The 27,988-nt window shown below is 49.2% G+C and overlaps 1 protein-coding gene and 1 long non-coding RNA gene across 3 annotated transcripts in view; one reads left to right on the top strand and one right to left on the bottom strand.

The window, feature by feature from the left end:
* Nucleotides 1-774: 774 nt before the first annotated feature.
* Nucleotides 775-27,988, bottom strand: part of DUSP29 (dual specificity phosphatase 29) — a gene marked incomplete at its 5' end in the record, with an annotated part of 37,390 nt that continues 10,176 nt past the window's right edge. Inside the window, 4 exons of one of the 2 annotated variants that reach the window (XM_084795017.1) lie at nucleotides 775-1,335; nucleotides 10,775-10,995; nucleotides 26,912-27,137; nucleotides 27,259-27,331. In XM_084795017.1, coding sequence (XP_084651143.1) covers nucleotides 1,106-1,335; nucleotides 10,775-10,995; nucleotides 26,912-27,137; nucleotides 27,259-27,331 — 750 coding nt within the window. In that variant the 3' untranslated portion in view covers nucleotides 775-1,105. Of the gene's footprint in view, nucleotides 1,336-10,774; nucleotides 10,996-26,911; nucleotides 27,138-27,258; nucleotides 27,332-27,988 lie in introns of those variants that run through there. The other variant, XM_084795018.1, reaches the window with a different exon arrangement.
* LOC311604850 lies at nucleotides 18,971-24,121 on the top strand. Its single transcript, XR_014781704.1, has 3 exons — nucleotides 18,971-19,006; nucleotides 23,716-23,768; nucleotides 24,110-24,121. It is a non-coding gene; the product is annotated as an uncharacterized lncRNA (long non-coding RNA).

The raw sequence follows: 27,988 nt of genomic DNA, 5'->3' as shown, positions 1-27,988 counted from the left end.
GGTGCAGGAAAGGGACTTGTGTTCTGGGGCTCCAGACTCCATGTGCACACACACACACGTGCACATGTGCACACACACACGTGCATGCTTGCTTACGTGCCCACTGGTGGCCATGGATAAAGAAACATGGTTCCTCTAAGGTGTCCTCCTAAGTGTTAAAGCCTGTCCTGTAACACAGATTGCCAGGCAATTTTCTGTGGCTAAAAAATATTAAGCTCTATTTTTTAAGTTTTGTTTTTGTGCCGGGCGTGGTGGCACACGCCTTTAATCCCAGCACTCAGGAGGCAGAGGCAGGCGGATCGCTGTGAGTTCGAGGCCAGCCTGGTTTACAAAGAGAGTCCAGGACAGCAAAGGCTACACAGAGAAACCTTGTCTTGCAAAACCAAAAAAAAAAAAAAAAAAAAAAAAAAAAGTTTTGATTTTGTTTTTAATAAGAATGTGACTTTTAGCTGGGTAGTGGTGGTGCACACCTTTAATCTGGAAGGCAGAGGCAGGCAGATCTCTGTGAGTTCCAGGACAGCTCAGGCTACAGAGAAAACCTGCTGCAAAAAAACAAATTAAATAATCAATAGGCCAGGTGGTGGTGGCCCATGCCTTTAGTCCCAGACCTTTAGTCTCAGCACTTGGGAGGCAGAGACAGGCAGATCTCTGAGGCTAGCCTGGTCTAAAAAGAGAGTCCAGGACAGTCAAGGCTACACAGAGAAACCCTGTCTTGAAAAACCTAAATAATTAATAATAATAATAATAATAATAATAATAATGTGATTTTTGTCCTTTCAGAGCCAAACATTTAATCACAACACTGCTCACACATTTAAAAAAAAGAAAAGAAAAGAAAGAAAGAAAGAAAGAAAAAAGCTCTCTTTGCTTCCAACTTAAAGGACAGGAGCCTGTGCAGAGTGGTACCTTATCCCAGCCCAGGTCCTCCTGCAGCTGGCCGGCCCACTGTGGGGCGGAGAAACAGAGGAGACAGCGGGCATCTCCTACTGCGCGCAGCCTTTGTTTTCACTGTTCCAGCTCTGTGACCAACAAAGCCTCGGTGCAGACACCCTTCAGCCTCTGGCTCGGAGTACCAGGGTCTCCGATCTTTCCTGGAGAGGCCCCCCTACAGCCCCGGCTCACTGTCCTCTGGCCCGGCCGGTTGCCGCTGCTTCAGTAGCTGCTTGTCCAGCTCTCGGAGCTGCTTCAGGAAGCCCCGGTTGGGCAGGACACAGCGGTTCTTAGCCACCTGTTGGATGGCATCCACCAAAGTCATGTTCTTGTGGATCATCAGGTAGGCCAGAACCAGAGTCGCTGACCGGCTTCGGCCCATGGCACAGTGAACCAGGATCTTACCTGTGGGTGGAGGGAGACAGGAAAGCCAATGCTGAATGGGATGGGGTTCCTCAACGGACGTTCACTTCCTGTTGCCCACAGTTTGGCTTGGGCCACATACAGTCACTTGGCTCTTTCATGGGGGTGTTGGGGAGGCAGTTTGTGTACAACACACTTGTCTGCTGATTGGCATGTGATAGGATGGGCAAAAGGCGGAAGTTACAACCACTGCGCAGTAAGAGAAGGCACCAAAGCATCTGAGAGATTTGGTGCATCTCGGTGCCACGGAAAGTGACCTCATGGACCCATTTGTTTGTTTTAAGGTTTACTCAGTCATGTTTAGCAGGGCTCAAACATCAACGCATACCCCAGGAGACTGACTGAGCAACCCCTCCCACTGTGCTCCTCGCCTCTCCAGAGGAGCAGGACTATCCTGTATCTCTTCTTCCTAGAGAAGGATCTGCCTAGAAGAACAGACCTCCTTCCCTGCTCCTCCTTCTTGGCTCCTAAACCCACAAGCCTTGTATCTTCCTCCTTCCCTCCCTCCTTCTTTCCTTTCCCCTTTACCTCTGCTGTGGACAGAAAACCCTGCCACACGTGCACTGAATTACACTCCCAGCCTTTCAAAACACCTTTTCTATATCTTGCTTATATTTCATTAGCAGTTTGCATCGGAGATCCCATGCTGTGAGCAAGACCCAAGACCTTACCCACGGCAGACGAACACACCCTCAAGCTACATCCCCAGCAAGAAATTATTTCAAAGCATTTGCCATTCTTTTCTTTTCTTTTTGATGCTACAGACCAAATCCAGGCCCTGTGTGCTCAGGTCCCGTTCTTCCTCTGAGCTAGACCTCTTGGCCCTTGACAGTAAATATTTCCAAAATACTCTTTTAGCTAGCTAGCTAGATATTTGGACAGAGTTTCCCTCTGTAACCCAGTTTCAGGTTCAATATCCTTCAGTCAGTCTCTCAAGCACCGAGATTAATCAATTTAAGCAGAATGCGCGCCATGGGAGACCAACCCTAGGATGACCCTGGGATGACCATCCTGTCTTTGGACTGGAGGTGGAAGGCAAAAGTGTGCACGCCTTTGACTGGCTGCTGACTTGCAGACAGGAGACCCAGACCCCTTTCTGCTACTAACTGCCAACTGGGTGACAAATGGCAAAGCCATTCAGCCTCCTAAGCCTCAGTTTACTTAATTGTCAAGTGGAGGGACAAAATCAGATCAGTAGTGAGTAAAGCCGATTTAGGAAAAGTCACGTGGCTGTGGGTCCGGCTTTTAAACAGTGAAAGTAGCTTTACTGTACCATGTGCTAGAGGCACAGGATGAACAACCGATCAACAAGCTCACTAAACTGTGTCTCCACGCTAGTGCTGGAGGGTTTTTTGTTTTGTTTGTTTTTGTTTGTTTGTTTTTGGCTTTTCGAGACAGGGTTTCTTTGTGTAATAGCCCTGGCTGTCCTGTACTCACTTTGTAGACCAGGCTGGCCTCGAACTCAAGGTGATCCTCCTGCCTCTGCCTCGTGAGTGCTGGGATTAAAGGTGGTTGCCACCACGCCTGGCTGGCCTTGAACTTTTGATCCTCGTGCTCCATCCTCCTTCAGTAACGGGTTTACAAGTATGGTCTATGATGCTCAATGTACAGGGTGCCAGAGATTTCCCCAATTTGTATGCTTTATTAATTTTAATGAATATCTGAAAATGTTCACTTCTTAATTTCAGTAGAGTAAGCTTTGGCAGATATTACCTATCCACAGGAATCCTTTGAAGTCTTCACTGATTTTATTTTTAAGAGTGTAAAATTGTTCTGAAACCTAAAACTGTGAACCAACAGTCTCCACGCAAAACGTTTCAGGCCAACAGCACCCTTACCCACAGCCATGATGTACAAGTGGCCAGGTCCCTCAGGCCTCCACTTGGTGGTGCTCTAGAGCCCACCCAGTACACCCCTGGCCCTGCCGATTTCAGCTTTGACTTAACCCTCATTTATCATGGTCCCTGCTTTGCAGGTGGAGAGACAGGTTCAGGAAGTTAAATATCTTGCCAGAGGTCACCCACAAGGCTGATGCCACAAAAACCAGCTTAATGCAAATTGTGTTTGAGGCCCTCACTGTGTGCCACCGATCTCTGAGGGTTGGCTCTTCCCTTAGTGGTGGCCCTTTCTCGTGGCTACCAGTCTCTCCACTGAGGTTCAGCTGGCTGGGGTGTCTGGAGCTATGTGACCGCAGTGCGGTTGATCTTCCTGCCTCTCGGCCGGCCTGATGCCCGGAGATAAACAGGAAGTTGCCTGTGGACTGTTTCTGCATGGACATGCTCTCTGCCCTTTTTGGCCCTCCCTTCCTCATGGGACCAAGCCCAGGACAGTGGCAAGGGCCAGAAGCCAAGACAAGGTAAGAAATGGGAGAACCCATATTTGACCACGTCCCCTGGATGGGGAGGCCTGGTGGCACTCAGAGGAAGGATAGCAGGCTACCAAGAAGAGACTTGATACCCTATGAGCATATACAGGGAGAGAAAGTGCCCCTCAGTCACAGTCATAGGGGAGGGGAGTAAGGGGAAAACGGGAAGGAGGGAGGAATGGGAGGATACAAGGGATGGGATAACAACTGAGATGTAATATGAATAAATTAATAAAATATATTTTTTAAAAAAGAAATGGGAGAACCCCTGCACAATGGGCACCTCGGTTCCCACGGGATGGGAAGACCTGTGCCCCGTCACCAGCTGCCTTTCTCTGTCTGCCTCGCCGCCCAGCAACAAGGAGGCCAGGAAGCAACACCCTTTGTTGCTGTGTCATTAAGGGGGAACCAGTTCACATTCTCAGCCAGCGTGGACATCCCAGTAGATGACCGTCTACCTCTGGTGTTCTAATCTCCATGGAGTGTTCCAGAGGGAGGCTGCCTGGCCTCTGGCCAGCTCTGCTGATAACTGACGGGCTTCTTCTTCTCCTGTCATAACTAAACACTTGTCACAGGTGAAAGCTCTAGGCCACTAAGCTTTTGGGGAGCCTGAAGCCTGTGGAGAGATGGCAGAGAGGAAGATAGAGCAATGGGTGGGGGGGAGGGAAGGTGGGGGGAGGGGAGAAGGGGGTTCTGAGCTCTCAGCTCCGGCTGGAACGCTTGGAACCAAATGTGGTTTTCGTTAATGCTGTCAGGCTGGAGAGAGGGGCTGACTTCCGCCAAGGCAAGAGCGGGTTGTTCTCTGGAGGTCTCAGGTGACCCTAGGCCCCACCGGCTTCCTGTCACCAGAACCTCAGGGGCCTATTCCCTTTTGGCTCTGGGCCTCTGACAAGTCCCTTTGTTGAGGCCCAGGGTTGGTGGTGGAGAACCCGGGCTTGTTCCTGGTCCTTGCCTGAACTTCAAGAAACCAGGAGGCTCTGTGACTGTGGCATCAGCTCTAGCAGGGTGCTGAGGTAAGGGAGTGCTTGTTGGTATTGTGGTACTGTTTTCTAGTTCAATCCACAGCTGACTCCTAGGCGACCCTAATTGCCCTGCACATCCTTCTGGGTAGCCTATTGTTTTTGAGTCAGGGTCCAGCTACATCACTGAGGCCTGGCCTTGGATGCTCAATCTTCCCGCCTCAGCCTCCGTGGATTGTTGGAGTCACAGGTGTGCACCAGGGTGCCTCATGCTCACGCACTTCACATTATTTTATTGTAACCAATTCTCACAATCACCCAGAGGTTCCGGTCAAACTGCCATCGCCATTGTACAGACGAGGTCACTGAAGGATTTACAGAGGAGTGGCTTTTTCCAGTCACACAACCATCAATAGCAGACCACACCCCAAGCCCAGGTGGTGTGGCACCGACACCCAGGCAACATGCCCAACTGCTGCTAGTGCATGCGTGCCAGATAAAAGTTTTACAAATAATATATACCAATGCTACGTGCAATCTGTGCTATTATTTTCTATTCTTTCCAATACATTCAATTAAAAAGAAAGGAAGGAAGGAAGGAAGGAAGAAAGGAGGGAAGGAAGGAAGGAGGGAAGGAAGGAAGAAATGGTGGTTACATCCACCACATTGATTACCCACTGACAGGTTACAGCCTATGTCTGAGAGATGCTGGCTTTGAGTAAAATATTTGCCAGAAAGAGAACGGCTATAATTTTATGGAAAAACTCTAAATTCAAAAATTGTAATGTATCTAGCTGGGTGTGGTAGCTAATACCTATAAGGCTGAGGCATCAAGATTACCATGAATTCGAGGTTTGAGGCTAGCTGGGTTTACAGAGTAAAACCTTATCTCAAGATAAAGTTAAAAACAAAACAAAACAAAACAAAAAACTCTACCGCATCCAATTGCTACTTTCCACTGTTGACCAAAGGCGAGCTTCTGTCACTCAAGTTAGATCTATTAGGAGCCAGCCAGATGGTTCCCTTTGTAAAACTGCTTACTGGGCAAGCTGGCACTTGAGTTTTAGCCCCAGAACCCACTTGGGAGAAGGAAAGAAACAACTCTGAAAGCTGTCCTCTGACCTCTAAAGGTGTGCACGCCCTGTGTGCACATCACACAGATACGTTGTCATTGTCAGCATCAGCAGCATCAGCATCATAATATAGTTTAGACATACTTGTCAAGCCTGTGACCCAGACACCTACCTGCTGTCCAGGCCTAACGTACAGACTCATCAGCACCACCTTCCTTGGTTTTAGGGGCTACCCTTGCCTGCTCCCCACTCATTGCCTTGGAAGCAGCCTTTCTCAACAAACATGTAGAGGGACAGATGTAGGGGTGCAGAGGTCCTCAGAGAATAAGGACAAGGTGTGAGTCCAGCAGAAATGAAGGGGACCTTAAAACACTTGGGGACAATCTGGCCTGGCTAAGGCCTTAGACTCACCAGAGAACCAAATTCCTGCCAGAAAAATTATGGCATCTATTTTTCATACCCACTTGGTGTGTGTGTGTGTGTGTGTGTGTTGTTCCTCAGGCACTATTCACCTTATTTTTGTAACAAGGTCTCCAGCTGGCCTGGACTTTGCTAGTAGACAAGGCTGGCTACAAGCCCCAGGGATTAGCCTGTCTCCGCATCCCCAGCCCTGATAACACAAGGGCACATCACCAAGTCTGGCTTTCTGCTTGGTTGTGTTTTTTTCATGTGATGTCTCCCACGTGGGCTCACGCTTGGCTGCATCCTCATGCTTAGGCTGCAAGGACTCTACCAACAGAGCTATCTTCCTAGCCTGGATTTTATTTTATTTATTTATTTATTTTTGGTTTTTCAAAACAGGGTTTCTCTGCGTAGCCCCTGCTGTCCTGGACTTGCATTGTAGACCAGACTGGCCTGGAACTCACAGGGATCCGTCTGCCTTTCCCTCCCGAGTGCTGAGATTAAAGGCATGTGCCACCACCACCTGGCTTTTTTTTTTTTTAAACTATTTATTTATTTATTTGTTTATCCTGAGACAGGGTCTCACTGTGTAGCTCTGGCTGGCCTGGAACGTACTGTGTAGACCAGCCTGCCCTCAAAATCACCAAGCTCCACCTGCCTCTGCCTCCTGAGTGCTGGGAGTTCCTTCCTTGTGGTTGTTGACGTGGCTCAACACGCTGGGGATCCACACGGAGGCTAAGTAAGTGCCATAACTCTGAGCAATATGTGCGTTCCTGTAGTAGATTTCATGATGGCTTCAAAAGCAGGCTGGGGCCCGTCTAAGACAAAGAAGGAGTACAGGCAGGCTGTGATACTCAAACCTGATCTTCAGAGCCCATAATATCTGGTGTTTCCTAGGAGACTTCATTAAAGCAGATGCTCCTGAGCTCCCCGTGAGCATCCATGCTAGGGATTTGGTCAGTTCTCTCCCCAGCGAAGAAGGATGAGTTCACATGTGTCTAATCCTATAGCAGTCTGGCTTTGTCTTCACTTCATGTTACTCAGTGACCTCTTAAATAGAATAGTCACCAAAGAGACGCTCACGTCAAAGGCTCTGCTGTGAGGCCAGGGTGAGGGAGGGGCTCTTCCCTGGTTAGTGGGTGCTACCTCTGGTTAGCTCTGTGACCCTGGGCACACCACCTGGCTTCAAGGGGCCTGTTTTCTCAGCTCTCGGGCAGGGCAGCAGACTGAGTTACTGCTCCAATCTTCGCAGCATGACTGAGTTTCCCTAGTTCTGATGAAAGGTCAAATTGGCATAGTGTGGGAGAAGAAGTGGGCCCCAGAGGCTGATCTCAGGCTGCGGCTTTAGTGCCACAGCATGAGAGAGTTAATTTTTCACTGGATGCAGTGGCTCACGTCTGGATCCCCAGAGTTCAAACTGAGGCAGGAGGATCCTAATTCCAGGCTGGCCTGGGCTGTATAACAAGAGCCTGTGTCAAACAAACAAAGTAACAAGGGAAAATGAGAGAGAGAGAGAAAAAAAAAAGGAAAAGCCCGGTAGTGGTGTGATGCACACCTTTAATCCCAGCCCTTGGGAGACAGAGACAGGAGGATCTCTGTGAGTTCAAGGCCAGCCTGGTCTACAAAGAGAGTTCCAGGACAGCCAGAGCCATTACACAAAGAAACCCTGCCTCGAAAAAAAATTTAAAAAAAATAATAAATAAATAATTTAAGAAAAGGAAAAACACACAGCAGATGCAGGCCTTGGGTTCAATCCTCAGCATTACAAAACAAACAAATAAATAAATAAGATCAAAAATTTAAAAACTAACAAGAAGCCTGAACACAGCTGGCAGTGAGAAATGAGGTAGAGGCAGTGATTTGGTCTAGGACTTGCCAACAAATGGCAAGAAAGGCAAGAGGGAAGACAGAGAAAGGCCAGAGTGTCCACCGACACCTCTTACATCAGGAATATAATAAGAAACATGTGGGCAGGTCTGGCTCGGAAACAGCAGTGTCCCTTGGTTTTGCAGCGCATGACTAGACACTATCAGGCCACCCCCTGCATGTGGCAGGCAGGCCAGACACCTGTCATCCACGTCTCCTGGAGTCTGTGGCAATGCCGGAGCTGAGCTAACGAGAGCTCTCTTTTGTTACTGGGCCCACTCAGGACAAGCACACGATGGTGCCTCTTTTGTTCGCCCTCTGGCAACATTTAAAACCTGAGCCACGTGACAGTGAAATCCACACCGGAGGTTTTCCCCGAAAAGGCCAGATGTCCCCCCACACCGGCGTTAGGGATGGACAAGCAGCTGCCCTCTTCAAAGGAGACAGGGGACTGTCTTCACCCCAAACTCCATCCCACTGCCTCACCGGCAGCCAGTGCCATGCTAGGATGCTTGGTTCTGGAGGCTTGGCATTCAGGCATTGGCTCGGGGGAAGTCTTTAAACAGGCAAAGTGCAAAGGCCAGTAAGAATGAAACCCAGTGCCCGTCCGCCAGTGCGGTCATCCAGTCCCTAACTCCACAGCTTGCTTGTCATCACACGTAACCCCTGAGCTCCGTTGCCTGTGCACTTTCTGGCTTCTGTATATACTCTTTCCTTGAGACCCATCCTTTACTTTCGTGCACTGGGTCTCACACCAGCCTGACACTTTCTTGCTGATGCGATCCCGCCCAGCAGGTCTTTGAACATCCGACTCCAGGGCCCAGATCTTTCCTGATTTGGCAGTGAGGGCACTCTCTCAGTGTGCGGGGATGCTAAAGCAAGCTTTCGTGTGAGTGTGTCATACAAGTTCAAAGTTGGAATGCCTTTTTTTTCCCTCCCTCTCTCTTTTCTTTTAGGGTCGGAAACTTTACGATGATGAGGTGCGCATGCTGGCAAAGTTGCACGCCCCGCGGTGCACAGCTCCTCTCCGTCACGTGTGTCCACGGGCCTCCTGCGCCCTGGGTCCTATGCCAAGTGCTTTGTTTCTGCCGCTGTTCCTCATTATAGCTGCTCAAGGTAAATGTTTTCATCACCGGAGGAATCACATCATTACTGAGTTTTGTGATGAGAAGCTAAGCCCGGCCCTGTCTTCTTCTCCAAGGCCTGCCAGGCCCCTTCCATTACCAGGGAGCCTAAGACATGAAAATGGCAGCTGAGCACATGAAACAGATACTGAAGGGACTGGCTTGCTGTACTACGTCAGCCTCCCAATATGTTTTTCATTTAGCTTCAAACCCAACGGGGTGAATTTTACATCATGTTTTTTTTTGATCCTGTGTGGAGACTCAGGATGCACAGAATACAGTGGGTGGTTTATAAATAGAATCATAAAAGGATTGGTCAGAGACAATCTGCCGTCTAATCCTAGCTCTCCAGCACTGTGGGTGTTTTTCATCGCATAGTGTCCTCTGAGCCAAAATGATGACAAATCTTGTGGGTGGCTATGGCTGGCTGTGGAGCCAAGCACCACCACAGCCATCAAGGTCTACCGGCTGGTGGACAACATGGCGTCTGAGGCCGAGCCCCAGGTTGCAAGTTCCGGAAGCAGGTCAGTCGGTCAGTGAGCCTTGTAATCCCAACTTCTTATGGGCAAGAAAGGCTTTCAGTAATTGGATACCCTGAGTTGCTTGCTGATTCACAAAAGGGTGTGACAAGAGGCTGAAGTCAGAGCACAGACTAGGGAGGTGACATCCCTTTGGCCTCCGTGGAATGTGCTGAGGTCACTGAGCAGCAGTCACTGCTTGCTGTCTGTCTTACCCACGGGGCATACCTTTCTCTCCAAAATAGCCTTGTAGCTCTCCCTGCATTCAAGCAGTCAAACTGCATTTAGTGTTTGTTTGTTTGTTTTCCAGAAGGGTTTCTCTGTATAGCCCTGGATGTCCTGGAACTTACTCTGTAGACCAGGATGGCCTTGAACTGGGCAATGTGCCTGCCTCTGCCTTCTGAGTGCTGGGGTTAAAGGTGTGTGCTACCATCACCACCACCACCGCCACCAACACCACCAAGCTCACTCTGGCCTTTGTGGTGTGTGTGTGTGTGTGTGTGTGTGTGTGTGTGTGTGTGTGTGTGTGTGTGTGTGTGTGTGTGTGTTTTCTAGACAGGGCTTCTCTGTGTAGCCTTGGATGCCTGAACTCGATTTGTAGACTAGGCTGACCTTGAACTCACAGAGATCTGCCTGCCTCTGTCTCCCTGAGTGCTGGAATTAAAGGCCACCCTGGTTTTTTTTTTTTAAAGGGTGACTGTTCCTCAGGAGCTGGAGACTCAAGCCAAAAGCCCTGACTTCTAAACCTCCCTCTTTTCAATTCCCGACATTGGCTATCAAGCCCAGAACCCCACCAGCGGTGAGGCAGTTAGCTCAGCCAATCCCTGCAGACAATCCTCAACCCCAAAGCACCAGATTTGAGAATCACTGGTAGATCCTGCTTTAGACCCATCCAGCAAGGATAGCAGGAGCTGGGCTTTTCCCTAGGGCTAGGCCGATACATCCCACAGGGCCTCTCCCTAGAGGGGAATGGGGTGTGGCCTGGGAGGGCGGACTCGGGGTAGGTGGGGTGGTAGGTGAGGACGGCACTATGTCTGGGGACCGTAGGTGACGGGGTGGGGCCTCAGGCTGGGGCCCGGGTCTCGCCAGGGCAAAGAAGGGTAGGGTCTCTTACTGTGGTCATCTTGGAGCGCAGAGTCGATGAAGGCAGCAGCCGAGTAGAAAAAAATGCTGAGGTCGAAGGTGGGCACGTCGTCGGCCTCGACGCCGTGGTACTCGATGGCCATGTCGCGGTAGTAGTCTGGCCCGGTGTCCACATTCCAGCGGCCGTGCGCGGCGTTCAGCACGTGCGTGAAACCTGCCTTCTGCAGCCCGTAGCGGTCCAGCGCCGTGGCCCTGGGCACAGAGAGAAGGGTCGGTCGATGGCTGCCACGCGCTTCGGCTTTCTACGCTGCACCCTGCGCCTTCCCAGTGCGAGGCGATTACTCGCAAAGACCCAAAAGCGCCGCTCCTCCCGAACCCCAAGCCGCTGGGCACCATTTGGGATTTTTTTTTTTTTTTTTTTTTTTTTTTTTTTTTTTTTACTATGAGAAAGCTATCCCCAGGGGTAGGCTCAGGCTAGACGTTTGCCTAATTCACCTAATCCTGCACATCTGAGGCTGGACCTGCTAGATCTCCCCAGAGGCAAACTAAATAATCTGTTCATCTGGGTCTGCTTCACGGAGCCCGAGGAGACCCTTTAAAAGAGGCCTCTATTTTGAAGTTTCCCAACACTCATGGGTTTGGTGGTCACAGCTGGAAAAAAAAATGGCTTCAAGATGGAGGTTGGGAGGATTTCGTGGGATTGGATAAAATTCTTAAATTGATGCCTTCAGGGTTGGAGGACACAATACCGATGGGGGACTGGCTGCTTTTTGAACCCTTGGCCTAGTTAGACTTTCATTGTTTTAAGGAACTTCCTCCAATCCAGGCGGGGGAGGGGGGGGCCTTAGTATTCCGCAGAAGAGTTTCTGGGAACAAAAATAAGGTGGCTTTGGGGTAGCTAGCTTCGGAGCAGAGCTGTTATTCCTGGAGGAAGTGCTGGAGGTTCCGGGGGGAGAGACACCCTTAAATCTGCTCTACTACAAGGATGAGCACTGTCCACTACAAGAGTCAACATTTAACGAGGAGAAGGAGGAGGTGAGGCAGACCACGTCAAAGAAATACCACAAAGGAAGGCGTGGCGGCTGAGAACGATGGGGGAAACCTTCTCGACTTCTGTAGCCAATCATTTGTCCCCCATAATGACGTGCTGATGGTAACAGAGGGGAACAGACTGATTAAGCCAAGGTCTCTCAGGGAACTTGGATACTAATCAGCATAGCAGAAACCAAATGAACAGGCGCTGCAGAGAAACTAAGACGGTGCGACACCATACAGCACATCCATGAGACTACGTTCGGAAGGGTGCTTAGCAGAGAGAGGCCTCTGTGAGGAGGTGGCATGGGGGTAAGTAGGGAAGCCAACCGGGGAGGGAGTGTTTCATCCAGACTGACCAAGTCTCATCCAGGCTAAAGGGATGTCAAGTGCTATAAGACCGGGAAGACTATCAGTGCCGCTGAGGGAAGAGTGGGCAGAGTGGGCTCATGGTGGGCCCTCTGGATATGACTCTAAGCCAGAGATGGTTTAAGAAAGGGGCGAACATTGTCTATTGGGTCATTCTGGTTGACATGTGGAGATGGTTGGAGAGAGATGAAAAGCAGAAGCAATGGGGCTGGAGAGATGGCTCTGTGGTTAAGAGCACTGTCTGCCTCTTCCAAAGGACCCGGGTGCAATTCCCAACACCCACATGGCAACTTACAACTGTTTGTAACTCCAGTTCCAAGGGATCTGCACATAAAATTAAAAATTAAAAAAAGAAAACACTTGGGAGGCAGAGGCAGGTGGATCACTGTGAGTTCGAGGCCAGCCTGGCCTACAAAGCGAGTCCAGGGCAGCCAAGGCTACAGAGAGTAACTGTCTCGAAAGAGAAAAGAAAAGCAGAAGCAAGGAAGGTCTGTTGGTGGCTGTTGTCATATAAGCAAGAGAGTGTGGAAGCTTGGTCTGGGATGATGTCTCAGCAGACTGACTAAGAATAAGGAGAGGAGGAGGAGACCAGAGTGTGTGGTAGGGAGCAGGGGAACAGGCAGAGGAGGAGAGGAAGATTTGAAGGGAAGAGAGGCTTTGGTCTTAGAAGTACTTGGATGTTGGGTCAGTATTTGGGGGTCAAAGAGAGCTATAGTCAGTTCTTGAAGACGGTGGTAGAATTTGGATTTAAGAAGACATGTCTTGCTGGGCATGGTGGTGCCTGCCTTTAATCCCAGCACTTGGAAGGCAGAGGCAGGTAGATCACTGTGAGTTCAAGGCCAGCCTGGTCTACAAAGTGAGTCCAGGACAGCCAAGGCTACAGAGAAACCCTGTCTTAAAAGCAAACAAACAAACAAAAAACCAAACAAACCAAAAAAAGAAGACATGCCCTTCAATAGCACAAAGACCAGCCCCCTGCTCAGGGAAGAACAACCAGGCATCAGACCATAGCACTAGATCCCCAAAGAGCGCTAAGCTTCCTTTGAGGATCCCCGCTGTTCTCAGTTGATCTGTGGCTGTGATAAACACCATTATCAAAAGCAACTTGGTGAGGGAAGGGTCTGAGTTTACAGGTTAGAATCCACCATCAAGGGAAGCCAGAGCGAGAGCTTAAAGCTTACATCTGAGCTTACATCTGAGGCAGGGACTAAAGCAGAGGCCATGGGGAAATCCCAGGCTCGCAGTCGGCTGCTTTTCTTACATCTGCCTTGGCAAGGTACCACCAGTCATGGGCTGCCCCTCCAACGGCCATCAGTTGACAATCAGGAAAATATTCCCAAAGGCATTCCTGCTGGTCAGGTGCATGGAGGCAGTGCCTCGACTGAGAGTTCCTCTTCCCAGATGTGTCAAATTCTCAACCAAGCTTAGCCATTGCACGTAGTAAGGCCACTGGTCAAATGATGTGGACGAAGTAAGGGCCGGTACCCTTGGCCCGGAGGAGTCTCACATCAGAAACACATGCCAAGTCCTCTGCATCGAGCCTCCAATCTCTCTTTAGTGTCTTTACTCCCTGTGAGAGGAACGGCAGTAGAGTCTGGAGTCTGGGAAAGATGTAAGCACAGGCATTGGACCTGTAGGAAGATTTCTCAAAGAGCTTATCAGAGGTGCCTGTGTGTACAGCCAGGTGCGGTAGCTCGTGTCTTTAATCCCAGCACTTGGGAGACGGAGACAGGGGGACTGTTACATGTTCCAGGGCTGCATGGACTAGCGTGAGGCCCGGCCTGAAGCAAACAGAAGAATGGGGCCCCAGTTTGCTAGCTAGCATCTGGGAGGCAGAGGCACATGGTTCTTTGTGATTCTGGGACCGGCCTGGCCTACATAGTGGGTTCCGGATCAGCTAATGCTGCACGGTGGGGTCCTGTGTGGGGAGTTGGGGTCCCATGGAGAGCCCCCGCCACTGATGACCCTTGGTGCTGGCATCCTACTTTCATCATTTTCCTTCAAAAGGCCTGCTTCTCATTTTCCTTCTTGTCCCAAAATATGTAGACAACAAAGGTTATGCTTCGGGGACACAGGCCTGCGCCCAATTAAAGCCTCCGCTAACGCAGCCTGTCTCGCTGAGTAGCAATCAGCCTCACTTTGAGGTTGAGCTCGGGTGGAAAAATTAAAACGAACTGTCCCTGACAGGGAGCTCTAACCCAGCAGAAACACTGTGCATCGTGTGTTCAGCAGCAGTCTCCACAGAGCCCCATGGCAGCTTGAATGAATTGCACTTTGCACTTTGCTGCTTTGAGGGTCAGGGGTCAAGAGAAGATACCTCACTTTGGGTGATACCTCGCCACTCACCCCAGCCGGCTGCCTCTGATTGTGTCTGGGAAGAAGGACCCAGCAGAGCTTCAGAGCATCAGCTCATCTGAGGCCCATTGGTTCCCAGGGCTCTATCCAGCCGAGCTGGGCAGGGGGTGTGGTGTCCTCACACAGCGCTCTGGGGCCTTCCCTCAGCTGGAAGGCAGGCTGAGACCTTGACTACAGCAGACTGGGCAATTTACAAATAAAATCTAGTGCTTCCTAGATTGCAGGCCCTGTGTCCAGTCCCCAGTTGGGCCAGATGCCCAGTCCAGCAGTGACTGAAGCCGAAGGAGGGCTATGTCTCGCTTGTGGTTTTGTTGTTGTTTGTTTGTTTGTTTGTATTAATTTGAGGACCAGATACACAATTATCTCAGATGGGTTATATGAGAAGGGAACTAAGAAACCCAGGGATGGTTTGAGATGATGGGAATAGAGGAAAAAGACCACGTGGCTCTCTTCTGGGCCTCCTCTGACCATGGGAAAGGACTTCAGGGCACCAATAACAGACAGATTCAGGAATTTACTTCCAGAGTCTGGGGGAGGGACTGAGAAGAGCCTCCTTCAGTGAAGTGCTTGCCAGGGAAGCATGGAAACTGACAGGGATCCCCAGCACCAACAGGAAAGCTTAGGCTCAGTGCTGCGCCTGCAACCCCAGCACCCGCTAGGCTCAGTGCTGCACCTGCGACCCCAGCACCCGCTAGGCTCAGTGCTGCACCTGCAACCCCAGCACCCGCTAGGCTCAGTGCTGCACCTGCGACCCCTGCAAAAGCAGGCGAAGCCCTGGGTCGTGCTGACCAGCGAGTCTAACTGAATTGATGAGCTCCAGGTTCAGTGAGAGACCCTGTCTCAAAAAACAAAATGGACAGCATAGAGAAGACATTTGACGTCTGTCTGTGCCTCCATATATGCATACATGACTATTCTCACCCTCCCACATGTACACACATACATATGACACACAGGTGCACATGCATGGACATGTACATACACAAAACAATTTCGATGATAAAAGAGCCTTACTGTCTGGATAGTTTGGAAATCCTAGTTCTAAGCAATGCATTTAAAAAAAAAATCACATGCCATCTTCCAGAAATATCATACCCAACAAGAATGTGGAAAACAAAACTCCCACAAAAATTTTCCAGTCTGTCTACACCACTAAAATAAAGATTATATTATTACTCTTTTGATGTAAGATACCCCAGTTGTTTTTCTATGCATAGACATGTTATAAAGACATGTTTTTGCTATAACACCTCTTGTTTTTATTGTGGTACTGGAGACAAAGCCTGAGGCATTGCACATGCTACATGTGTGCTCTGACTCCGAGCTAGCTCCTTGGCCCTCTTTTTACTTTTTATTTTGAGACAGAGTCTCATTAACTTGCCCAAGCTGGCATTAAACTCTCTCTGTAGCCCAAGTAGTTCTTGAATTTGTGATCCTCCTGCCTCAGCCTCCTGAGGACCTGGGATTACAGACTGCACCATCAGCCCTGACTCATACCTTCTTTTATTGTGCTTCAAAGATTGTATATGTGTGTGAGCCTATGCATGTGTTTATGCCAGTGCATTCAGCATTCAGGTGTGTGTGTGTGTGTGTGTTTGTATATGTGTGCTTGTGCATGTATGTATGTGTTTGTGTGTGTGTGCTTGTGCATGTGTATATATGTGTGTTTGTGGTGTATATGTGTTTGTGTGTGTGTATGTGTGCTTGCGCATGTGTGTATGTGTTTGTGTGTATGTGTGCTTGTGCATGTGTGTATATGTGTTTGTGTGCTTGTACATTTGTGTATATGTGTTTGTGTGTGTGTGTTTGTGCATGTATGTGTGTGTGTGTGTGTGTGTGTGTGTGTGTGTGTGTGTGTGTGTGTGTGTTGCTGGGGATTGAACACAAGGCCTCCAGCAAGAAGCCAAGCACTTGCTATTTTCCCAGCTCTGATGCTACATTTGATTTCACTTTTATAGTTTGAGACATATGGCTACACGACAGCAAGATAAATCTATTAGCAGAATTTTCCCAACAGCTCAGATGATAGGAAGCATTTTCATTTTATTTTTATTTTTGGTTTTTCGAGACAGGGTTTCTCTGTATAGCCTTGGCTGTCCTGGACTCACTTTATAGATCAGGCTGGCCTCGAACTCATAGCAATCCACCTGCCTCTGCCTCCCGAGTGCTGGGATTACAGGCATGCACCACCATGTCCGGCAGACAGGAAACATTTTTAAAGCAAAAATTAACTGAAAGATGTACATTGTTCTATATAATGCTATTACTTAACAGACTAGAAGATGTGCCTAACTTATAGCTGCCTATGACCAAGAAAAGCTATGAAGGGCCAACACAAAGTCTTAGATTTAATTAAAACATGAGTTTGTTTGTAACTTGATCGCACAGGTTTTTTGTTTTTGTTTTTGTTTTTAAAGATTTATTTGTTTATTATGTATACAGTGTTCTGCCTATATGTAACACCTACAGGCCAGAAGAGGGTACCCGATCTCATTATAGATGGTTATGAACTATCATGCGGTTGCTGGGAATTGAACTCAGGACCTCTAGAAAAGCAGCCAGTGCCCTTACCCTCTGAGCCATCTCTCCAGCCCAATTGCACAGTTCTTAAGATGACACTGTTGAGTTGCAGTGTCAAAAGGCTGAAAACTGGGGCTGGAGAGATGGATCAGTGGTTAAGAGCATTGGCTGCTCTTCCACAGGACCAGACATTGGTTCCCAGCACCTACATGGCAGCTCACACCTGTCTGTAACTTCAGTTCCAGATGATCTGACACCCTCTGTACACTACACTACACACATGTGGTATACAGATATACATGCAAGCAAAGCACCATACACAATAAATAAAAATAAATATAAAATGTTCTAAAAGGGGGGGGATACTGAGGTTATCTAATATGGTATGGTGTAAGTAGATATGCTGGGAGACCAGAGAATTCAAATAACTTATTTTATTTTGATATTTATTGTGGCAGTTGGAGAGAGCTCCCTCCCTCCCTCCCTCTCTCTCTCTCTCTCTCTCTCTCTCTCTCTCTGTCTCTCTCTCTCTCTCTCCTTGAGACAGGGCTTCTCTCTGTAGCCTTGGCTGGCCTCGAACTCACAGAGACCTGCCTGCCTCAGCCCTCCCGGAGTTCTGGGATTACAGGCAGGTGTGCCAGGCGACAGGGTCTCTCTATGTAGCTCAGTTCGGGCTAGAACCTGTGATCTTCCTGCCTTAGCCTCCTGAGTTCTGGGATTACTGGCAAATATCACTATCCCTGGCGTGTGCAGTTTATTCTGAGAACATCATGGATCCCTGATTTGACGCAAGTCTCCTTTTTCCCCCGCTACCACCCACTGGCCAAGCTCTGGGGTCTAACTGCAGCTGTGAGACTGACATGGCCTGGTTTCCTCAGTCAGAGACCTTCCTTCCTTTCCTCTCTCTTCCTGGTCCCAGCATCCTGCCACTCCCTTTAAAGCCGCCCCCTGAAAGCTTGCTTCAAACTCCACTGGTTATAGTTAGCTTCAGCCGTCCACTTAACACAAACCTGGAGTCACCTGGGCAGAGAGAACTTCAAATGAAGAGTTGAAGGTCAGGTTGACCTGCGGCCCTGTCTGTGAGACTGCCCCCCCCACCCCCCCTACCCCCCTAACCCCCACCCCTACCCCCTTCGCCCCAACCCCTTGAGACAGGGTTTCTCTGAGCTCTGACTGTCCCGGAACTCTCTCTGTAGTTCAGGCTGGCCTCAAACTCACAGCGATCCACCTGCCTCTGCCTCCCAAGTGCTGGGATTAAAAGCATGCACCACCACCGCCCGGCCTGAGACATTTTCTTAATTGATGTAGGAGGGTCCGGTCCAGCGTGGGAGGTGCCATCCCATATCAGGTAATTAAGCAAGCCAGTGGTCTGTGCTCCTCTTCCCTCAGTCCTGCCTTGGCTTCCTTTGATGGTGGACTGCAGTCTTTAAGCCAGGTAAACCTTTCCCTCTCCAAAGTGCTTTTGGTCATGTTGTTTATTCACAGCAACAGAAAGCAAACTAGGTTGAGTGGTGGTGGCTTACATCTTTAATCCCAGCACTCGGGAGGTAGAGGAAGGCAGGTCTCTGTGAGTTCAAGGCCAGCCTGGTGTACATAGCTAGTTCCAAGGCAGCCAGAGCTACAAAATAGAGACTCTGTCTCAAAAACAAAACAAAGCAAAAGCAAAAACAGAAAGAGAGTTAAACTAGGCCGTCTCCTCGGGCCTCACATGCTGAGACTTGTACTGATCTCAGCCTGAGTTCCTTAGTCTCTTCAGCCAGGACCATTTCCAGTGTGTTCTTGTGCAGAGCCAAGGGGCCATGTATGGCCAGAATACATAGGTCCACCCAGATCATCGGACACCTTCTTTCAGTGAGAAAATGGGCCACTGTCACATTGCAGGACTCTTTACTGGGCAGCAAGGACAATCCCCTCGTGTCGAGGCTACTTCCTACTGGGTGTCTGCAGAGGGCAGCGTCCTGGGTCTGCTTGTGCCTGTTTGCTTACGGTATGTTTCAAACAATTTGCCATCCTCTTAATCTGTTGCCCGTGACAATGTAGTGGTTGTGTGTCATTTTCTGGGTGTAGCCTTGATGTCTCTGTTTTCCCCCTCAAATCGGAGCTGTGTGCATTCTCCGCAGGTGGATTTCGGAGCCATGGGTGTTTTCCTGTCTTCTGATTTCATTAAGGCATTGGATGTGAAACTGAAAGTGCACTGGCTCATGGACCTGCTGCTCTTGGACACGTTGAGGCCATTTAGGGCAGCAGCCTAAAACCTCTAAACAAAAGCCTTTAGGGCCTCACTTTGCTTTGCTTGCTGTATAGACCCAATTACACAGATAGTGCTTTCCTTACGGGGCTTGTGAGACTGAGCTGTGCTGTGCTCACGCTCCTTTGTCAGATTAAAGAAGTTCAGAGAGGGAGCAACGGAGAATTTTACATCAAGATGTTTATCTTTGGATAATGGGATTTATAGGGAATTCTGGGTTTCTTTTTCTTTTGGTCTATATTTCATAAATTCAGTAATGAGCACCCTATATTCACTTACTATGTAAATGTGTACTATGATTTTATTGATATCATCTCAGTACTCAGGAGAAACAGATTACTACACACGTGAGGCAGATTTTTAATTCCTGTTAGGAATCTCTTCCCACTGGCCACGGTGAGGCAGGCCTCACATTCTCTAGCACTCAGAACACTGAAGCACGAGGGAAAACTACACAGTGATACCCTGTGTTAGAAAACGGAAACCTTAGCCGAGTGTGGTGGTGCACGCCTTTAATGCCAGCACTCCAGGGAGAGGCAGTGGATCTCTGTGAGTTCATGGCCGGCCTAGTCTACAGAGCAGGTTCCCCAAGACAGCCAGAGCTACACAGAGAAACCCTGTCTAAAGTAAACAAACAAACAAACAAACAAGGAAGCAAACAAACAAAAAGAAACCTTTTCCCAGAGCAGGGAATGGTGGCACACGCCTTTAATCCCAGCACTCGGGTAGCAGAGGCAAGCCGATCACTGTGAGTTCAAAGCCAGCCTGGTCTACAAAGTGAGTTCAGGATAGTCAAAATAACATAGAGAAACCCTATCTCGAAAAACAAAAAACAAAACAAAACAAAAGAAACTTTTCCCCATGATGCTTCACTCCCCACAACTGATTCCCCAAGGGTGGAGTCCAAGGAAGGAAAAGGAATAAATGCTGGAAACCTGTGTTTGAAACAGGATGTGTTGGTAATTAAACTAGACCTTGGCCCACTCCACATGCAGTGAAAGTCTTTGAACCTTGTTTGAACCTTGCCCTGGGAAAGCTACCTCTAGCATGAGAAGGCCTGGCCAGGGCCTCAGGCATTTTTCTCTAGCTACCTTGTCTGTGTCCACCTGCAGTAGTTGAAGGCTCAAAGCCCAGGTTTTTCTGGTTCTTCTGGGAAACATCCAGCATGCAAAATTGTTAACCCTGTTTTTGCTGCATCCTACCCTGGCCACGCCTCACCTTGGTGTAGCAGGCCAAGGGTCAGCTTTGCTTGGTGCTTTGAGGACACAATCATTTTGTGCCTGTGTGTGGGAAGACAGCCACCGCTGTCCAGACACATCTCTGGGAGGCCCTTTCCTCCCTTTCCCGTTTCCCCAACTGCAGGCCCAGGAGCTGGCTTTTGAGATTACTAGCTGGCTAGGAGCAAAGGAACCAGGAAGGACAAGAGAAAGGCCCCTGGGCTGCAGAGTGGGGAGCTAGGCACAGGCATTTGCCTGTGGGGGACCTGACCTGGTTCTTTGGGAAGGGTTTTGGGTTGTTGATGGCCCCCTGAAATAAGGCCTTGGTGGGAGTTGCCTTGGGTGCCAGCCATCTAAGGGGCATCATAGTTTAAGATCGCAGAGGGATGCCCACTGCTGTGGGACAGGAGATTTCTGAATTACTCCTTTCCAACCCACTGTTCTCATTGGCTGCCCTGCCTAGGAAGGTGCAGTTCTCTCACAGTGGTAAGATGGTGCCCTTCTTGCTAATTATGTGGAGAGAAAAAGGAAAGAAAGGAAGAAAGGTTTTGCTAAGCAAATGAAAGATGTGAAGGAGATTAAAGTGAGAATATTTAAATTGCAGAAGCACGGTGCTTTTCAAGCACGCTGAAGCAGTTCTGGAAACACCCATTTAGGGACCGCTGATTGATAAGAGGCTAAGAATTATTCTTATCTTCTAGTCCCTGGCTCTCTGGAGGGCAACACTTGGTTAACCTAATTTGAATCTAATTTAAATGACTTAAGAGTAATAACACAAGTATGTGCTTGAACCTAATAAAGCCTAATTTATTAAATAGGATGATTTTTAAAAGAACTGTGTGTTACAGACAGACGGGGGGGGGGGCTTTAAAATCATCCTTTATTTAATAAATAAGGAAACAGAGTCCCAGGACAATAAACGGTTTCGCCAAAGGCCAGACAGTTAGCGGCCACACACAAGGAGGACTTGAACTCTGTACCCTGCATATGAAATGGGGGTGTGTGTGGCTTTTACTGAGCTCTGGGAGCCTGTGTGAGTCCCACTGGGGCGGACTTAGCCCCCTCCTGAGTTATGAGAAGAGGGAGGTGAATGAGGAGGAGTCGTCCCTGTGCGGCTTGTCGGCCCATGCCCCAGTCCTCTGTTGATCTGGCCGACCTTCTCTGGGGCTGGTGTATCATGGGGCCTTGGGGTTTTGGACACCCCTATGGGGCTGAACCCCTTTGCAACAACCTGGGACTGAGCACGTGCTTATAAATCCTGGAGTGCACAGGGGCCCTGGCATTCCTCTTCCCGCCTTATGCTGGGAAGCAGGGGGAGTGTCTGGGAGGTGCTGAGGGACTTTCTTCCCACACTTTGCGGGGCTCCTTGTAGGATCTCATGGGGGCGGTTGACACGGGTTTCTGTCTCCAGGCTGTCCTCAAGGCAGGAGGACCCCTCGCAACAAAATCTGGTGTCGTGGGTTTTGTTTTGTTTTGTTTAAGATTTATTTATTTATTATTATGTATACAGTGCTCTGCCTGTATGAACACCCGCAGGCCAGAAGAGGGCATCAGATTACATTATAGATGGTTGTGAGTCACTATGTGGTTGCTGGGAATTGAACTCAGGACCTCTGGTAGAACAATCAGTGATCTTAAGCTCTGCGCCATCTCTTCAGCCCCAGGTTTTGTTTTTGTTTTTAATTTAATCACTTTACAGACTGGTCCCAGGCCCCTCCCTCCTCTTCTTCCAGTCTCACCTTCATGCACCCCTCCCCGCTTCCCCCCTCTCCTTCTCAGAGAACGGGAGGTCCCCCATAGGTACCACCCTACCTTGGCACTGCAAGTCATAGGAGGACTAAGTGCATCCTCTCTCACTGAGGCCAGACAAGGCAGCCCAGCTAGAGGAGAGGGAGCCAAAGGCAGGCAACAGAGTCAGAAGCAGCTCCTACTCTCACAGAATCCAGTGCTTAACCTATAGTCTCCCCATTGTCTGTCAGCTTTCTAGAACCCATCTTGTCTGTTGTAGTTCGTACTTGAGTGTGCTAGGCATTGCAATAAACTCTGATCTGTCTTCACAGATTTAAATCTAATAGATGAAGACATTAAAGCTTAGAGAGCTTGACGGCCAGGCCAAAGCCCTGCGGAAACCTGACATTGTGGCCAGAGAGCTCAGCTGTCTTCCGGTCTCCATAAAGAGGGTCTGGAGGAGAAAGAATAGACGTCATCTTGGGGGCTAACTCTGGCCAACCAGCAGGTCCCAGGAGTCACTGGCCTGACCTAGGCTCCAGCAGTAGACGTGGGTGGCCTTGGTGCTCCAAAACATCCATCTATTCTTGTGTTTTGTTTTGTTTTTGGTTTTTTGAGACAGGTTTTCTCTGCGTAGTCTTGGCTGTCCTGGACTCGCTTTGTGGACCAGGCTGGCCTCAACTCACAGTGATCCACCTGCCTCTGCCTCCTGAGTGCTGGGATTAAAGGCGTGCGCCACCACGCCCAGCCATCCATCCCTTCTCCCTCCTGAGTCTGGATTGCCTTCCAAGCTGTCCTCCGGAGTCTGGCTCCTGGCTTTCAAAAATCTTAGGTGCTGTATAGGGGAAAGAAAACCTTGCCCTCCATGCAAATATTAAATGAAATGCCCGTGGGACCAGTTTTGGGCTTTGGGCAATATGTTCAGAACCAAAAAAGTCAGGCACTCTGTGATCCTGCCTGAGAGCTTAGCCTCACCTGGTGGCTCTGCTATGAAATCCATGGCCCTTTCAGCCTTGATTAGTGGGTGTCATACTAAGCCCAGGACCAGAGTCAAGTCTGAGGCTAAGCTGACTCCTGTCCCCTGCTATCGCCAGGTCACATAGAACTGACTTAGAGCCGTTTGGCTCTGAGCGAGTGTGGTGTGTATGTGTGTGTGTGTGTGTGTGTGTGTGTGTGTGTGTGTGTGTGTGTATGGGTGTGCGCACATGTGTTGGGGCTTGATTGGGCAGAGGGGGATTGAACGGAAAGGGCAGTGACATTTTCTTGGTTGAAAGAAGCAAGGTTATAATCAAAGGTCAAGGAAGCAAGCATTTGCCAATGTTTGGCGCCTCCTTAAGCAGAATGTGTCCGTTTGCAGACGCTCACGGTTCTTCCCTGAGAGCACTTCCTGCATTCAGCCTCCCCCATTACACCTTCATCTACATTTTTTGGACCGTTCACTAACACTAACAATGACATTTCATTCCTCTATTGCTTTATCATTTCCAAAATGCTTCCTTTTAGGCTTTGAAGCGTCTCAGCAGCTATTCTAGTGGTGAGGACACAGGTCCAGAAAGGTAAAAGGCCTGTCCGAAAGCCGCTGTCTTTCCGAAGGGCAATGGTAGGATGGAGAATGCTTGCTCTCCCTGCCCCGGGGTGGGTTCTGCTTTCCTGACCCTGTCAACAGCATGTACTGATGTGGACTTACATGATCCAATGAAACATGGATAAAAATGACACATGTGAGGTAGGTCTGGGGAGGCATGCCTATAATCTCAGCACTCGGGGAGGGGGGGGAAGAGGCAGACTGAGCTACATGAGAGTGTTCCCTGTAAACCGAATAAAACAAAACACGGCTTGCATCGCAGCTAAGTCAGGCCATGGTTTAGCCATGCCTTTCTTTTCTCTCTGCTGCAAGAGAGGAAATATCCCAGCACTGTCCCAGATTTGGGCTGGACTCTGGAGATCATGGAGCGTGAAGAATAGAGTCAGAGCCTGGCCCACCGTGGACTGTAACATTGAGAGATAAACTGCTGTGATGAAGGCCGCTGAGCTGTGGGAGTGTCCCTGTCCCGTTACACCTAAGCGTCCAGCATAGTGGTAGAGCTTACATGTATACCTCCTTGACAAAAGCTGCACTCGACTCAAATATGACACAGGAGTTGTTAATGACACTAAAGGAGAATACAGCATTGATACAGGCCGCAGTGGAGATCATCCATGAGAAGTTTCCGGAGGGAAAGTATGCCAGTCACAAAGGGCCGGCCAGGTCGTACAATTCCACTGATGGACAATGTCCAGATTAGGCAAATGTGTAAGAACAGAAGATAGATTTGTGGCTTCAGGGGCCTGAGGAAGGAAGCGGGTAAGAAGTGACTGCCTAATGAGTCCTGCTTTCCTCTTGAGGTGATAAAACTGTTCTGCAATTGGATAGTGACAGTGGCTGTGCCACTGTGCGAAATCATAAAATCACTGAACTGTACTACTTAAGAGGATAGGTTTTTATGGTACATGAGTTATATCCCATGTTAGAGCTGAATTCTAAGAGAAAACAGCACGTCGAGTTCTGTGTCCCCCTCACCTCAGTTCCCCTAATGTTCTCAACTGGGAAATGGCTGGACAGATTGTATCATGGTTATAGTGTGGAAGATTGAAAAGGCAGAAGCGGGTACATGGTAGGATTTGGTTTTTTAAAGAAGAAACTGCTTAAGCCTGACGTGGTAGTGCAAGCCCCTGGTCCCGGTTCTTAGGAGGAAAAGGCAGGAAAAGCAGCCGTTGAAGGCTAGCCTGAGCTACCGGGACCCATTGGTGAAGGCTAGCCTGAGCTACCGGGACCCATTGGTGAAGCTGAAGAGCTGACTTGGCAGTTAAGAGCTCGTTCTGTTCTTACAGAGGACCCCAGCGGTTCCCAGAACCCACCTTAGGCAGCTCCCGGCTGCCCATAACTACACCTTCAGGGGATCTGACACTTTGTGTGTTCTGCTCGCACCAGCACACGTATGCACAGCCTGCCCCAAGGCATCGTGTGTGTATACATAATAAAAATAAATTCTTTAGAAAAATCTAAATCTGTTTAATAGAAATGAAAATGCCTTATATGTGTGTGTTTGTATATGTTTCCTTAGGTTTGAAAGAGCACACAGAAAGTATTTGTGGGCTAGCAAGCTGGTTCAGTGGGTAAAGGAGCTTGCTGCCAAGGCAGATGACCTGAGCCCAAAATTCCTGGTTCCCATGTGGTGGAGAGATAACCAACTCCAGCTAATTGTCCTTTGACCTCCATGGATACATTGTGGCCTGCACTTGTACACACATGCGCACACATACACACATATACGATAAAAATCTGTTTTAAAAAACCCACTCCAAATTTGTTATTGGCAGAATTAAGATTGGGGAAAGAGAGATTGTATGTTTGTTTTGCTTGAGACAGAGTCTCGTGAGCCCGGGCTAGCCTTGAACTCCTAATCTTCCTGTCTCTACCTGAAATAGGCATGCAGCACTCTGTTTGGCTTGTAGTTTGTTCTTGTAGCCTTCCCCCAATTTTTTTTCTGGTTTTTTGAGACAGGGTTTCTCTGTGTAGCCTTGACTGCCCTGCACTCACTTTAGACCAGGTTGTCCTTGAACTCACAGTGATCTGCCTGCCTCTGCCTCCTGAGTGCTGGGATTAAAAGTGTGCACACCACACCTGGCTCTTCTTTTATTATTAGAAAAATGGCATGCAATTTTTCTAACTTCTCATACCTTGAGGAGGAGGAGGAGGGGGGGGAGGGGATGAAGACTGTGACTGCCCATGATAAATGGGAATTAGTGGAGGGTGGGGGAATAGGGGGTGGGGGGTCCTGCCCATCTGCTCTAAGAAGAGGCGGAGCTCGAGCTGCAGTTCAGAAGGATGGGGGGAAATTGACGTAGAGGTTATGAATCTTAACTTCTGTAACCAAGGTTTAGGATATGGGGTACTAACAGCCCTGTGACTCAGTTTCCTTACCTTGAGACATTGTCCTTTACTGGGTTATCATGAAATCCAAATGAGGTCATGCTTGCAGGGTGCTTAACATAGTGCCTACCATACAGTGGTCCCTAAATTCTGGCCATCATCATCATCACCTACAAGCAGACATTTCTCAGTTGTTTGAGGAGAAACTGGCTCTGAGACCTATAAACAGACAGTGACCTCAATTTTGACTTACTGTTTTTCAGACACTTATTTTGGGGTACTCTTATGCCAAACTCCTATTCCTACTGTTAATAGCTAAAACATAAGACCACATTTCCCAGCATCTCTTGTGGCTAGGTGCAGGAGAAGTCTTGGGCTAGACTTCCCCTTAGAAAGCTGCCCTTCTTGGCTTCCTTTCCCCCAGCTTCCTATTGTCTGAGTCCTGTGGTTCATAGCAGAGCTCTGTGAGCATTCTGGGTCCTGAGCAACCTTCAAGAAGGACAATTGACCCTCATGATGGTAAAGCAGTGCCCAGAAGCCCTTGACCCAGTGCCCCGTGCAGTCACCATGATAGCCCCAACAGCCCTCCTTTGGATGTAGGCACAAGAGAAAAGTAAGGCTGCCTTGCTTAAGGCTCTTTTCTGTAAAGTGGAGATGAGTGCTAACTAACATAGTTCTCACAGAACAGCTGACCGGGAAGGCAAGGACTGTGACCAGAGTGATGGGCGGAGGAGGCACTGCGCAGTGCCCGGGGTGACGGCAGCGTAGGATGGGCCTGGAACTTACTCATCACCAATGTGGAGCCTCGGCCAGACCTCGTTGACGTGCGTGTACTGGGGGCTGCCCTTCCAGAAGAGACGCTCCAGCTCGAAGGCTCCAGGGGTGCAGTAGTTCTCAGCCTCTCCGTCCTCCTCCTCCTCCTGCAGGGACAGCCTCATGGCACAGAGGTGGGCACGCTTGACTCTTGTCTTTGCGTCTCCGGATGCCATTTTGGAGCCAAGGACTTTTCTTTCTGCATGAAAGAGTCAGGACAGGGTTATCACGGAATGACTGACACCGTAGAGGGAGTGGTGAGAAGCAGAGCGTAGTTTAGTGGGGGGTTTCCCTTGCCTGCTATGACCCCTCTTGCTCACCCCGAGCCCCACACAGGTAAATGAGGAAAGCCATGGTGACAGTTGAACGACACTCCCCAACATTCCAGGACATTCCAGGGCTCATACAGCAAACATGCTGGAGAGGTGAGGCAGATGTAAGGCTGACCCAAGAGCAGCTTGAGCCTAAGAAAGTCTCCTAGGCAGCCCGTTCCTCTCCTCTCCCCGCTGTGTTTTATTTTTATTTTTATAAGGTCCAATTCCTCTAGTGCTGGCTTTTTTTTTTTCCTTTATCTGACTGGCACTTGAGAACAGGGAGGCATTGCAAGCCCCTGGCTGTCTCAAAATCTGCAGGAAGCAGCTGTCCAGCAAAAACGGCATGTGACTGCGTCAAGCACGGCCATGGCTTGGTTCTGGGCAGCCCTACATGGAAGTGGGACTTTGGAAGCCTTGGGGTGAAAGGGAAGTTGTCTGTGTGAGGGGTCAGTCAGCTTAAGACAGTTGGGGTCGCATTCGTGGCTCACTCTCCTGCTAGAGTCTGATCGTTGCTTCCAGGGGGCCAAAAGAGATGTCCCTACTAGAAAGCTGTGTCTACAGACAGGTGCTGTTGTTTCAAGTTCTTTAAAGTCACTAACTCAGTCTTAACTCTATAAAAGCTGCCATGGTCCTCCTATATGGTCCCAACTATAAAAGTATAGTTGGGGGGCTGGAGAGATGACTCAGAGGTTAAGAGCACTGACTGCTCTTCCAGAGGTCCTGAGTTCAATTCCCA

The sequence above is a fragment of the Acomys minous genome, assembly GCF_964271855.1.
Source record: "Acomys minous genome assembly, chromosome: 9".
Lineage (NCBI taxonomy): Eukaryota > Metazoa > Chordata > Mammalia > Rodentia > Muridae > Acomys > Acomys minous.
Note: the sequence above shows the minus strand (reverse complement) of the source record. Positions and strands in the feature narration are given on the sequence as shown.